A 13,360-nucleotide genomic window follows, 5' to 3' on the forward strand; every position below is an offset into this window, starting at 1 on the left:
CTGCTCCAGCTGAAATACTCCGGGGCCAGAGTGAGTCAAAATAACTTTTTAGGCTTAGATGGCTGAATTACTAACAATGTACAACCCTTGTGTGAAACCATAGACTGTATAATATTAATAAACAACCATTGTGTGAAACCAAGCAAGGACAAAGAGCCAAATAAAAATGAACTCTGTCAGTGGAAATGTGGTTTGTGTGGTTTTATTGTTTGTACTAGAATCAAAAAGGTATTCTCCTTAATGACTTGAACATAACAAATAATAACTTTAAAAAAAACAGTCTGTGCATCCGAAAGGAGGATTTATATGACAGCAAACATGTAGCTGTCTACAGAAACAACTTCAAGCGTTAAGGTTCCATTTTACAATTATAGGCAATGCTTAAATTAAAGTAATCTGTGTCATACTTATCCTACATTTGTTGACCCCAAAAGAGAAATAACAATTAAAAAAAAAAATTAAATTTATTTGAAAGACATGCTTTTTGGATTAAATACAATGGATTTTATGTGAAGGCATGCTTCACAACCTTCACAACCCACTTATGTGGCAATGTTTTAAGTGAGTTTTAATTTGCTTAGCCTTTCCATATGCAGTTTAAAATTAAAAACAATTGCCGATTTACTGGATTTTCCTCGAAATTGTAGTAATGTTTGAAGCAATGGTCCAGTCCTTGATTTCCAACAAAAGCAGTGGTCTTGCTTCTAGCTGGTGACCGTCGGCCAAAATGACAGCTGTTGTTGATTTTACTATGATTGGACAATGGCTGCTCAGGATAGGTGTTTCTGTATACATTTCTGATGTCCTTTTTGTCAAATGGTCACTTAAAGCAGAGTACATCCGCTATACATACATATACACATAAAGCAGAAGCCTGAGGTTCAGCAAATACTATGGACAGTATGGATTAGAGGTCCTGAACTTAAGTCACCAGAGACTGAGGGGCTGAACATTGACCTGAAATAAATGACTGATGTCAACAAGTGAGTATCAGGCAAATGGTTTCACTCCAAACAATCGATGGCCTAGATAGATTGTAGAAAGTCCTTGGAGAAAAGAGGGGCCACAGTGACTATAGCCCATTATAATGACTGACTACTTCACTTTACACAAAGTGTAACAGTTGTGACGCCCCTAAGCCTATAAAGTCTTTTTGGTTGCTGGGATCTGGGGATTGGCTAATGAGGACTCATGATTAACACCTGGATCATCTGATTGTCTACAAATAGGATTGTTTGGGCAGTCTCCTCAAGGTTGTGTGGTTTGTTGGAATTTTGGGTTTAGTTACTTTTGCGTTCTAGCCTTACTACACCCATACATTATACACTACCATACATGATACACATTACTGATTAACTGATTGCATGTTTATCTGTGGTTTTTTAAATAAATTGGATTTAATTGAGCAAACGTGTGTTCTCCACCTTTATTGTCATACCTTTGAGCCAGGTCATGACAGTGGCAATGGTTCACCCTTTTTTATCTGGTTAAGTGTGGTACAATTTTAGTCCAATCTTGCCTGGTCTAGTCTGCTTGTTGTCCTACTGTAGTTCTTTTCATAAAACAGCATCTGAAAGTCATTTTACTTTCATTAGAGTGACCGACATAGCAGAATTACAGTAACTGCAGTTTGACTGTTCAGATGTTGTCATGTAAGCCACTAATGACCGCAAGTAATTTTAAAGTATATGTTTAAACATATTTTTCCAGCACTATGGCATTCTTTGTTTTGTAAAACTTGGCAATTTATAAGTCTCTGACCCAGGTCTAGTGAAACCTTAAAGCGTGATTCAGGTGTGTTTGCATGATTTACCCTATTTACTACAAATTGTTTCAAAAGTAGACTATACATCTCTAGATTGATCCTTTCTTGACATCCAGTCATCCACTGGTTGCAGTTAATTTAAGTGCAGTGTAAATGAAAATCAGTCAGGAAGAATTAACAAAATAAAATACCTTGCTTCAAACAGGCATTCTATGATGCACATTTTGATGTTTTGTTTTCCATTTATGGTACTTTTATACCACGTGGCAATGCAGTTACAAGCAGGGCCCACTTGCAAAATTACAAATCCCACCATGGCCACGCCAAGTCCCACCCTGCAAAGCAGCTTGATTGGTTGGGGTTAGGCATTTCACCTGGATGGTTAAGGTTAGGGGATTGGTCAGGGGATAGGACCTGTACATGTAAGCATGGACGACTGGCCAAAAGTAGTGTGGAAATGCTATTGAAGGGCAGGTCTTGGCGTGGCCATAGTGGGATTCGTATGTCACGGCCCACTTGGTGTGTGGGTGTGTTCAGGTGCTTGTGAAAAACTCCAACATTTTTAATCTAAGACTGCATTTATAAGGTATGTTGTCACAACACAAAAAAAGATAATGTTTGTGTAGTAAATGATTGCTCAAAAAAAGGTGTTGCTAGGCAGATGCCTCTCAAGTCTCAGATGAACATTCCTCAGCTCTTAACACCAACAAGCAAGGAATTCACGCTTCTAACTGTTTTACCATGTGAAGATGACGTCAACTTCATTGTTTTTGCTGTCTGAGTTAATTTTTATATTGTAGTGAGATAAACTCATAATCATTGGACATGGAAGGTGGGTACAAATACTTGATGTTTTGGAATATTGCTTGCAATTATGATAAATATGTGGGATAGGATATGTAGTTAAAGTGAAAATGATGCAGAACCACTTGTATTGTTTGTCATTTTAACCAGGCTTTCCGACATTGCATCACCTGTGGCTAATCTAAGGTGTCAGGCTCGGCGTCCATGCAGGTCTCCCAGGGGTTACGTGGCATGTGGGGCATGGAGATGAGGAGCAGGGCTACTCCACTGAGGATGAGCAGGGTGAAGGCGGCACAGGCGCAGGTAAAGGACCAGGAGTAGTAGTATTCAATCCAGATTGTCTCATCACTGGCAATCATGCGCTTGACAGACTGGCGCATCACCTCGACAGAAATGACGATACAAAGGCCTGCATGCCAAATGAGAAAGAATTGGTTGCTCTGATTGTAAAAGCAGATGCTTCACTCGCATTCATGGTCATTTTGTTGTCATTACTGTTTAATCAAATGCTGTTACAAAAGCTTCATTACATCAACTCTCAGCAATTATTTCCACCTCCAAGTGATTTATAAAATCTGTGTCAATTCGTTTTAATTAGCAGCCTAAATAATATTCATAACCAATAGAAAAGGTGTGCAGAAAAGGTGTGAACGATGACACTGACACACCTCACTTCAGGTTGAGCTGCAACACAAGAGACAAGAGTGGCAAACAGAGCCTGTTTTGTGATTTGCACTATTTGCCACGTCTGACCTGCAAAGCCGAAGAACATCCCAGCAGGCCGGAGCAGGTAGTCTCGTCCCTTCCCGAAAGAGAAGACGACACAAAGGGTGCCCAGGATCAAGAGGAACAGACTGAAGATGGTGATGGCTGCTGCTGAAATATTGTACTCTGAGACATTAAAAAAAACATAAACAGGGAGAGATATGACACACAAAGGAAAACAGTGAGGCGGCAAGAGGGAGCAGGAGATGGAGGAAAGAGAGACAGCAAAGTGGTAGCGATGACGTATTGAGAGAGTGGTATGGGAGCAGAAGGTGAGGTTGTAGTCTTGTTTACATAATAAGGGTTTTAATATTACACTCAGGCGAGTTATGACACAGAAAAATACCCTTGAAATTAGCCTCACTTTAAAAACAGCAGTTATTTATTTGAACTGGCAATTATGTCAGATAACATGCTGCAAGCTTATAACAAGGTGATTAGAGCGTATCTCTCTCTCTCTCTCTCTTTCTCTCGCTCTCCCCCCCTGCCTAACTGCTCTCCTATCTGCTTTCACATAAAGATAATCTAGTCTTTCATTCTGTACAACACTCCAACTGTGATAGAAATGATCCTTGGAGCATCCTTTTCATTTCAGCACCCCAACTGTGGAGTAACACTGAGTGTAAAATAACTTTACACTTAATCTCTCCAGTGAAGGTCAGCTCTCTGTTTAAGGGACTATACACGCGAGTAGTTTCATGCATTTCACATGAGCATATTTTTGCTCAACCCTGGCCATCAGGCCAGTGTCACGTCCATCAGATTTTCAGGCTTCCCAAATGTAATAGTTTTATTTCTTGTGTTTTATTATATGGAATACTCTCTGTTGTATAATTTTTATCTTAGGCTTCACAATGAGTATGTGATTCTGACAACCGTTACCATAAAAGAACTCTGTATGCATTCATCATTTTCAAAGTGTCTATGTGTCTCTTCACCAAGCACATCGACTACAATTTTTTGAAAAACTTCGACAAAAATGTGTAATTGCCTGCCGTTATGATTAACTAGCTGTGTTGCCCAAGACACACTTCCCTGTGTTTGTATAGTCAGATGTTGAAAGGGTCGGTTTGCAAATGTAAGGAAACAAAGGTTCTGTTTCCTTAAAAATATGTTTTCTTTAAAAAACAACAATCTTACTAAAGCCGGGAGGATGAGAAGATGAAAATCAGAGGATGATTTTATTTAACCTTATATAAAGGATGGTGTGCATGTATATGAGTTTGGGTTTAACGTTTCCTTATTATTTAAAAAAAGAAAATCCCAGGCTGCATCAACATTTCCTACAAAACAGAAATGCTATTGCACATTAAAGGAATGTGTAGGGGACCCAGTTGTAGTGTCTTTGGACATTAGGGGTCTTATTTGTGATACCTTTGATCCACATTGAATCACATTCAATTTCATTTCAACATTTGTCCACATAGACAATGCTGGGTTCCCTGATTTACTGTACACATTTATTTTCACAGAAAGTTGGGACTGAAAAAAACCCACAAATCTATTGTAACATGTATTCTGAGTGGTGGTGAGATGGCACCCACCTTTCTGGGTCTTCACTTCAAAAACTTCAGCTTCTTCCCCCGAGGTAAAGTGTTTGAAGTAGGAACAGTTTTGTGCTGCAGAGTAAACAGGTAAAGAAGGAACGGGATGTAAAGAGAGAGAGAAAGAGAGAGATGAAACAAAAGGAAGAGAGCATGTGGCTCAGGATGTGGCTGTGTCTGCAATACCAATCAATGTAAACGGGAAATCTCTCAAAGGATCCATTAAAAAAGCTTACACACACACGCACACAAACACAAACTCAAACAAAACGCATTAAGGAAACACACAGTTGTACTTGCCATTGTACTTTCTCATTTTTTAGATAAGTGATAAATCAACATGCACTGCCAACAACTGTTGCAGTACATTCCTCTTTTGGTTTCATCTGATGCATGTTCCACTCTGCTCTCACAGAAGTGTTAGTAGGACTTGTTATCCTAAAATAAAAAGTCATACACTCAAATCCTTCACTGTTCACCATGTTGGCTGTGTATGCAATCTATACAGGAATGACACTTTTCTGTGCTTTGCTTGCCCAAACTCTTCACCACAAGGAAAACGATTCCTGGGTGCAGTCATTGCCCACACATCCATCTATCTATTTGCTCTCTCTAAGGGCAGCTGGACCGGGAGAGGGAGGGGTGGAGTGGACGGAAAGGCCAAGTCAGTGTTTCCTATTTCCTCCACTAACCATCCTTTCTTGCTGAGATTAAACCCATAAAGCAGACAGGTGTACTCTCAGTCTACACAGAGATGGACAATTTGTGTGTGTGTGTGTGTGTGTGTGTGTGTGTGCACGCGCACACTCACGCACTATGCATGTGTGTGTGTGTGTGTGTGTACCAGGCAACAGAGGAGCTGTTTGTTACCCAGGATGAGAAAAAAATCATTAAAGACGTAACCTAGCAACAGGCTGCTGCTGGTCTTGGCTAGTCCTATCTATTTACCAATGTAAAGGCATATCAAGAGAAGTGTGTGCATGTGCATGTGTGTGTGTGTGTGTGTGTGTGTGTGTGTGTGTGTGTGTGTGTGTGTGTGTGTGTGTGTGATTGAAGGGATAGACAGTTCTGGGGAGAATTAGAGCAGCGTGGATCTGCAAATATATTATCGTAATTAGTCTTCTCTCATTCGCTGTCTTCACCTCTGAGGTTAAACTAATCTAATCAAATATGTGTTTGGATTTAGATGTAAGATTTACTCCAGTTTCAATGGAACTATTGTCTCTTCACTACACAAATACGAGAGAAAAAGACAACAAAGAAAGCTTCAAAAGCCTGAGCGTCTTGTTATCTGTGTGATCCCGGTGAGTTAAGAAGGAAAGGAAAGAAAATTAAAGTTAGGATAATGACTGATTTTTAAGAATTTAATTTTATGTTGAGTATTTAACTACTTTTAAGTTCCACCTTCCACTCAATTACTGTCGCCACGCTTGTCAAGCTTTTCATTCTAATATGGCACTCATGCAGTTTACAATAACAACAGTGTATTACCTAGCATTTCTGAGTAATAATTGAGAAACCCAAAGCTTGACAGAGCTAAAATTCCTAGTTAGAGTTGCTGTGATATGGACTTAATGTGTTGTGATGATAGTATTACAATATGGGATTTGTTTTATTGTGATTTTGACATTTTTATTCATTCGTAAATGGCAGTTAGCTTTTATAACACAGACAGCAAATAAGGTTCCAAATTCATAAAGCAAAAATCAACCCAATGACAGGAAAAGCTTAAAACCTCTTCAAAACGGACAGTCAGGAGTACACATGTCTTCTTTCTTCAGTACTTTATTTTGGTGCTAAAACAGATATGAGTAAGGAAGAGCAGTTTCTCAGGTGTTCATCCAAATGATTTAACCACTTTGCCACTTTCTTGTCACTGGCTGACTCAGTATTTGAGGCCAAAAGGTTGAAAACTTTTGTTGCCAAGTTCTATGACACATTGTACTAATGGACTTTACTGTTAATGTTTAAAAACAACTAAAAAGTGCAACTACTCACATTTTTTATGAAAGTAAAACACACTGCCAACAACTTTAGATGGTGAACATTTACTGTGGGGGAGAACATCTGGGTGCATATCATTGACCTTGCAGTCATGCTAATGGGGTGATTTAGTTCCAGTGGGTGAGAGTGATTAGAGCGCGGCATCGCTTGTCATTTTAGTTTTGCCTCGTTCCACTAATTTCTGCTACCATCTTCCTCTCTTTGACATGCAGTTTCTCCTTTAACCTTTCCTTCCTTTCCTGTTATTACAGTAAACCTGTCTCTATCTTCCACCTCAACTCTGTCTTTCATTTCTCTTTAAGTTTAGTACTGATATGGTTTTCCTTTTTCCTTTTACTGTTGGTTTCTCGGATAGTATTTCCATGTTTTTGACTATGAAAATTCACATTTGTGCTTGTAAATAGCTTCAACAGTACATCTTTTGCAGGAGCATAACAGAAGATGTTATTTTACTATATGGGGGGATAGGGGGGCTGTCCTTTTATAGACACAAAATGACAGACTAATTCTGGGTCAATGTGAAAAGGATGGGTGGTGGTGGTGGTGATATTTGAATGGCTATTCCACTAGGAGGCCTGGTAACTGGGACACAGCAGCACAGAAGAGTCCTCACGGCCCTTGTAAGTATAGGCATGTATGAGTGAGTGAGCGTGTGAGTGTGTGTGTGTGTGTGTGTGTGTATGTGTGTGTGTGGCCTGACCTTTATTGTGAAATTCAAAACATTACAATTTGTTTTTCATCCTCATAGAAAAAACAAACTACATCTAATTCGGTTAGAGGTGGTATGTCTGAATATGTATTTCCTTTTTATTACATATTTCAAATGAGATTGATAGAAATTTTGAACCTGAAACTTGTTGCCACATCTCCGCAGTTTTGTCCTTGCACCCAAAGCTGGCAGACTAGACAGGGAAATTACTGGGCGTCTAGAAAGTGAAAATGGTGGCTCAAGGTGACAGGAGTGCTTTTGAGGGCATGAATTGGGGGCACCAGCATTGTGTCGCTGAGAGAAGCAGAGAAGGACAATGTTTTATTTGAAGGTGTAAGTGTTCTGGGCGCAATCTTTTTCTGTAGGACTAGAAAAATTGACCTCTTGGAAGCTTTAAAACATCTCTGATAATAACCTACCCTCCTTCTTTGCGCACATATGTGTAGGAACACATGCTTGCCCACAAAAACATCTTTTACCCTCTTATTTCCCATCCGAACAGCATGATGCAATCCACAAAGGGTTTGTGTGATTTTTGTAGCGCTCAAGCTGTCATGCGTCATTTGTGGGAAGCTCATTTCAAAAGTAATTTGGGTTCAACGCTTCGCTGCTATTGTTATGCAACCCTTTTACAAAAGCAGTGTAATTGTGCCTATATGAAAAAGTGTTTGTGTACGCTCCTCTTGATGACTAACTCCCCCCCAGTTTGGGAAAATGTAAATGTGTGTTATTAGGTCCAATCACTGCCTGCTTGGGTATACTGTTCATCAAGGATGTAATCTGTTATGGTGCACTCACGAACAACTCAGGTATTTATTTTTTTTCACACTATTGTTCTCATGTGCAAAACACTACGACACACATTTGATTGAGAAGCAGATAAAGTATTGCTGGTGTTGTGTTGTTAGCTACTCCATTAGGCCCAAAACACAGTGGCCAGTTAAGCAATTGTTGAGTGTATTATGCACAAAATGTTGGTTTAGCTATGTAGGTTTATTGCTTCTTAATAAAATCAATGGAAACAGTCAATACTACTCTGTGTTGCAGACCTCGTTATGAGGTGTTAATGTAACGGTGTTGCAAGAGGTTGGCCGGCTTGTTAAGTGCAAACACTGACTCCTTTAAAAACACCTGTTAATTTATCACATGTGAAACGCTATTATACATGTGAAATTGCACTCAACATGCGGAATCCAGCCGGGCCTTGATTTCTTCCCTGTTTAGAAGAAACCTGTAGAAGCCTCTTCTTGGCCACTAGAGGACGGTCAGTCCCGCCTGGTGAGGATGGTCACTAAAACTCACTTTCTGAAGGTGGCAACTGGCCAATCAGCATCTCATCGCAAAGTCATCCACGCGGTACATACAAAGACAGCACAGAGGATTAGGATTAGGGACACACCACCACACTCGCAGATCCATTTCTAACAGCACCTGGGCCATAAATGGGGATAGAGGGGCTTGTATAGCACAAACTCTTGAGCCTGATGTGGGAGCAAATGGCAGAGCTGCGCAGCCACGCATCAAATCCATAGACCTTTTCAGGTAATTTGAGAGATTTCTCATTTTTCCTCAAAAGTCTAGTTTAGAAACACCTCTATGTAGGGCTGCACGATTATGGCCAAAATGATAACCACGATTGATTTGATCAATATTGTGATCACGATTATTCTCACAATTATTTGTGGATTTTAAGTTTTTCGAGTGTGATGGACACTACTCACAGAGCGACGGCTGATCATTATGAATGGGTCCAACACGGGTCGAATGGCGGAGACACACATTTTGTGCATAAAATGTCTGTATTGTCACTGCGGCACATTTTTATGAACTATGATATTCTGGCCGTGGGTCACATCTCTTTCAGGTCCAACAGGCTCCGGCTCACACGCTATTACTACAAACTGGAGTTAGTTGCATTCAATAACTTCTTCTGTGTTCTTCGCCGTGGCGGCCGTGGTAGCAGAGTTACCATGGAAACACTGGTACAAATACAGGTTTGCCCCTCATACCTAACAATCTACAGTTGTGTTAATAACACTTAAAACTGTGGACAAATGTCAGAAGTGTGGACTGGCGCTGTGTGGCCGGGCGCGGAGAGTATGACGAGAGAGAGCAGAGGAGAGATCCGACACAGGCACGGCTTTACAGGAGAAATGGGTCATGTAACGCAAAATTAAACCATATTCATATAACAACATTGCAGCGAATGCAAGGAAATTAGCACCGGTGCATTCTAGAGGAGCTAACAGCTAACAGACGCCAACTAGCACCAACTAGCACTGGTCACTGCTGTTGTCTGAGTAACAACATAGACAGGACAAAATGTTGCGTTTACTGATAACTTGAGACCGACGTATAACCGACTGCTATCTGTTGAAATTTTCTCCCGTTACTCTGTCCTCTGTGACTGTCTACATCTAGAAACTAAGCTGCGCGATGCAGGGAACAAAACTGACTGGCACATAAGCAGACAGGGGTTTACGGAGCGGTAGATTGGCTTTTCCAAAAAAAACTGAGAGTTCTTTGAAATGACTCTTTGAAGAAAAAAAAAAACGCTTGATCACGCAAATTTGATTGTGGGAAGTCAAAATTGTGATCGCGATTAAACTTTAATTGATTGTGCAGCCCTATCTCTATTGTTGTGGTAATGTAACCACTGGCGTCTCTATTAAAAGAGCTGATAATGTGTTGCTGCACACTCTGGCGGGTGGCAGCCGACTGAGGGCTGAATTTCCTTCACTGCTCAAAGCAAGACAGGTGAGCCGCCGGCAAGTTCAGTCTGTCAGATGGCAGAAGCAGTTTAGATTCTGCACACAGATGTTCTGACACTGTTTAAATGCTGCTGTCGGGTTGTGGTGGTTAAAACTGGATCGTTCATCACCATATTTAAGTACATATCACGCATTTCACAGGTGACTTGTCCATGGGGGAAAATCTCCAACTACTGCTCTTGACAGATATATCTCAATTTTACACCAAGAAGGTGTTCTGGAGGCCCTCAGTGTGTCACATTTTTTGTCTGCCAGACTCTCACTTTACCTGCAGATTCTTTTGGGTCTTAGTACAGTACCACCTCCCTTCACTTGAATGCCTCCGACTCTTAATACATACTATAAAAGTAAAAGATAAATTTGATCACCCTGTCCCCATCAACAGAGGCATCCCTGCCTCCATCTGCCCATGCAGACTTTTGTTTTCTTTCCTAATCCCCTTCCACCCTCTCAAGTCTCCCAGGTGTTCTCTAACTCGTGAGCTGGAGTGAAAGCCACACTTCATTAAGGCCTGTACTGATCCTGAGGTGCTGGAGTCGGAGGCTAAGTCAATGATAGAGTCAGAGTGAAATTTCTCTGTTAGGCTGCAAGGCACGCGCACACAGCCGTGGGCCAGCTAGACACTCTTTATCCCAGCGCTCTGGTCAATCAGGACTTGTTATTAAAGCTATAAGGCTATTTTGGAGAAGGCTTTGTTTGAATACTAGAAAGAATGATTTTGACTTTTTTTTTTTACTGTAATGTTCACCATCACGTGAGAGTTTGCCAATGGGTAAGTTTAAACATTGATCAAACCAACCAAGGTTTATCAGTGGCATCAGAAAATACTGCGTGAATTAGGAACATTTCCTAAAGCTGCTCTCTAGACTATCTTACATCTGGTTTGATCAAAGCCAACCTCAGATCTGCTGTGACACTGGGAGCCAGACAAGAGGTGTCAAAGTTAAATAGCACCTATATTGAGTCGGAAAGTATGCTGTAACTCTTCCTGGGAGGTAACATGGATTTAATTTCTCATCTCTCCCATGGAGAGTCCATCAGTCCAGACAGAACAGATTCATGTTTTGTCTTGTAACTGTGAAGTACAACAGCGATGCTCTTCCATCACGAACTTGACTTCAGCTGTTCGACTGTGCTAAATTGGCAGTCTGTTCAGAGACATCTTTTGTGGAAGACAATGATGGTTTCAGTGAGAAGCTGGCAATAGAACTGTTACACACATGAACACTTGTTTGGACTAAAACACAGGGTGGTAGAAAAGGCTGAGCAAAATTGCTCTTATGTACAGACACTTCAACCTCAGACTGCAACCCTTTCTGTTTCTCCTTGACTTCCACTGAGACTCCTCAAAATATCTTTTGTAGGGGTAAATACTGTTTGCATTATCTGATCTTGGATATACAGGGACTGTTGAACATTGTGAAGTGATGGCAAAACACCAGTACTACAGTGCATACCTGAAATCCACACATGTCAAAGTCAAGGCTTAAATCTAACTGTGATAGAATTGAGCATATGAAAGCAAGCAGACAAACTCAGATGTTAAGTAAAGTTTTTCTATATTTTGTCCTCCTTGACCTGCATGTTGACACAGATACATGAAGCAAAACTGCAGTATAAATATGTATTATCCAGCTCCAATCCACTTTCCAACAAGTCTTTTTCTTTCTTTGTGTTTCTAAATCTAGCTAAGTAAAACCTCCCAGCCCCGACTATACAACCAGTATTATTACCAGCCAGGTGAGCTGCTGGTGAGCACCAATACAACAAATTCACTTTGATAACAAACATAAATCTAATTTTACCTCTAATTCAGAATACATTGTAAAATGTTTGTCGCTTTGACATAAACCTCAACAAAACCAAATTCATCAAACAGCAAGTTTTCATTCATCAACAGTAAAAACATAATACTCCGTACCTCCAGGTAAACTGATGGGGCCGCAGCCTTTGCCCTGAGGGTCCTCCTCCACAATGAAGATACTTTTCTTGCAGAGCCTCCAGAGACCAAAGTGGGCCGCCTCGCAAGTAGTGTTGAGCTTCTCCACCCGGGGGCTGAGCACGGCCCAGTGGTCAGTCACCACTGCTGCCAGCATTGACGACATGCCCACCACAATCACCACGGACGTGATCTTGACCTTAGTCGCCTGCTCCTCAAACATGTTGCCGCTCGGTGTGTGTGCAAAGTTGTGTGCGTGCACGTGTCGTATTTGCACGCCTGTTGATGTGTGTTTGACACGATGAAGTAAAATGTGAGCGTGTATGTGTGTGTGTGTGTAGATGTTAGTGTGTGTGTGTGAGCGTGTGTGATCGTAAAGACTGCGTAGGACAGACAAGGTTGTCTTGTTCGTCTTTGGTTGCTTGACATCCGGTGTAGACTCCAAATGTTCCACCGTCTTGTCTACAGCTTCAATACACCCCTGCTCTCCTGTCCACAGCTCTTTCTTTCTCTTACTCTTTCTCTGCCTTGTGCCTGGTGGTTAATGAAAGGGGGCCAGATAACAGTGCCCTACTTTCTACCTCTCTCCTCGCTTCCTCTCCCTCCCAAGTTGCCTTTGGTGAGCGGAGGCCGTTTAGAAACGAGATGAAGAGGTACCGGGAAGTGTTAACACCTACTAACACCCATCACTCGACCATTCTGGTGTTGACAAGAGTCCAGGTCAGGATTAGACACTTTCATTTCAAGTTTAGGCACGGTCTATTGATTGATAGAGTTCCAGATGTGCACTTCTAACTACAACATCTAATAAAAACTTCTAGCAACTGTTGACAGTGCTATTTAATATTCAATCACCATGCAAATACTGATGTTATCAATCTACCATTCATCTGAAACACTCTCTGTCTTTCATGTTCTTATTTAGTCCAATTGTCTCAGGCGCTGTGTGCAAGGGGATTCCTGGGGGAGGAATTTCATTTATTAGTTGTCATCTAAAGGAACTGATCTACTTACTCAGCCAATCAGCAGTTTAGTCTTGAGACAAGGGTCCCACCTGTG

At 41.0% G+C, this 13,360-nt stretch overlaps 1 protein-coding gene across 1 annotated transcript; it reads right to left on the reverse strand.

The window, feature by feature from the left end:
• Positions 1 to 1,461: 1,461 nt before the first annotated feature.
• On the reverse strand, positions 1,462 to 12,922 carry cacng1b (calcium channel, voltage-dependent, gamma subunit 1b). The gene is made up of 4 exons (XM_034895227.1): positions 12,284 to 12,922; positions 4,879 to 4,953; positions 3,323 to 3,460; positions 1,462 to 2,978 (listed from the first exon to the last, which is right to left on the reverse strand). Exons 1-4 carry the CDS (start codon positions 12,522 to 12,524, stop codon positions 2,746 to 2,748), a joined length of 687 nt encoding a protein of 228 aa, XP_034751118.1. The 5' UTR covers positions 12,525 to 12,922; the 3' UTR covers positions 1,462 to 2,745.
• Positions 12,923 to 13,360: the final 438 nt, after the last annotated feature.

The sequence above is a fragment of the Etheostoma cragini genome, chromosome 15 (genome assembly GCF_013103735.1).
Source record: "Etheostoma cragini isolate CJK2018 chromosome 15, CSU_Ecrag_1.0, whole genome shotgun sequence".
Lineage (NCBI taxonomy): Eukaryota > Metazoa > Chordata > Actinopteri > Perciformes > Percidae > Etheostoma > Etheostoma cragini.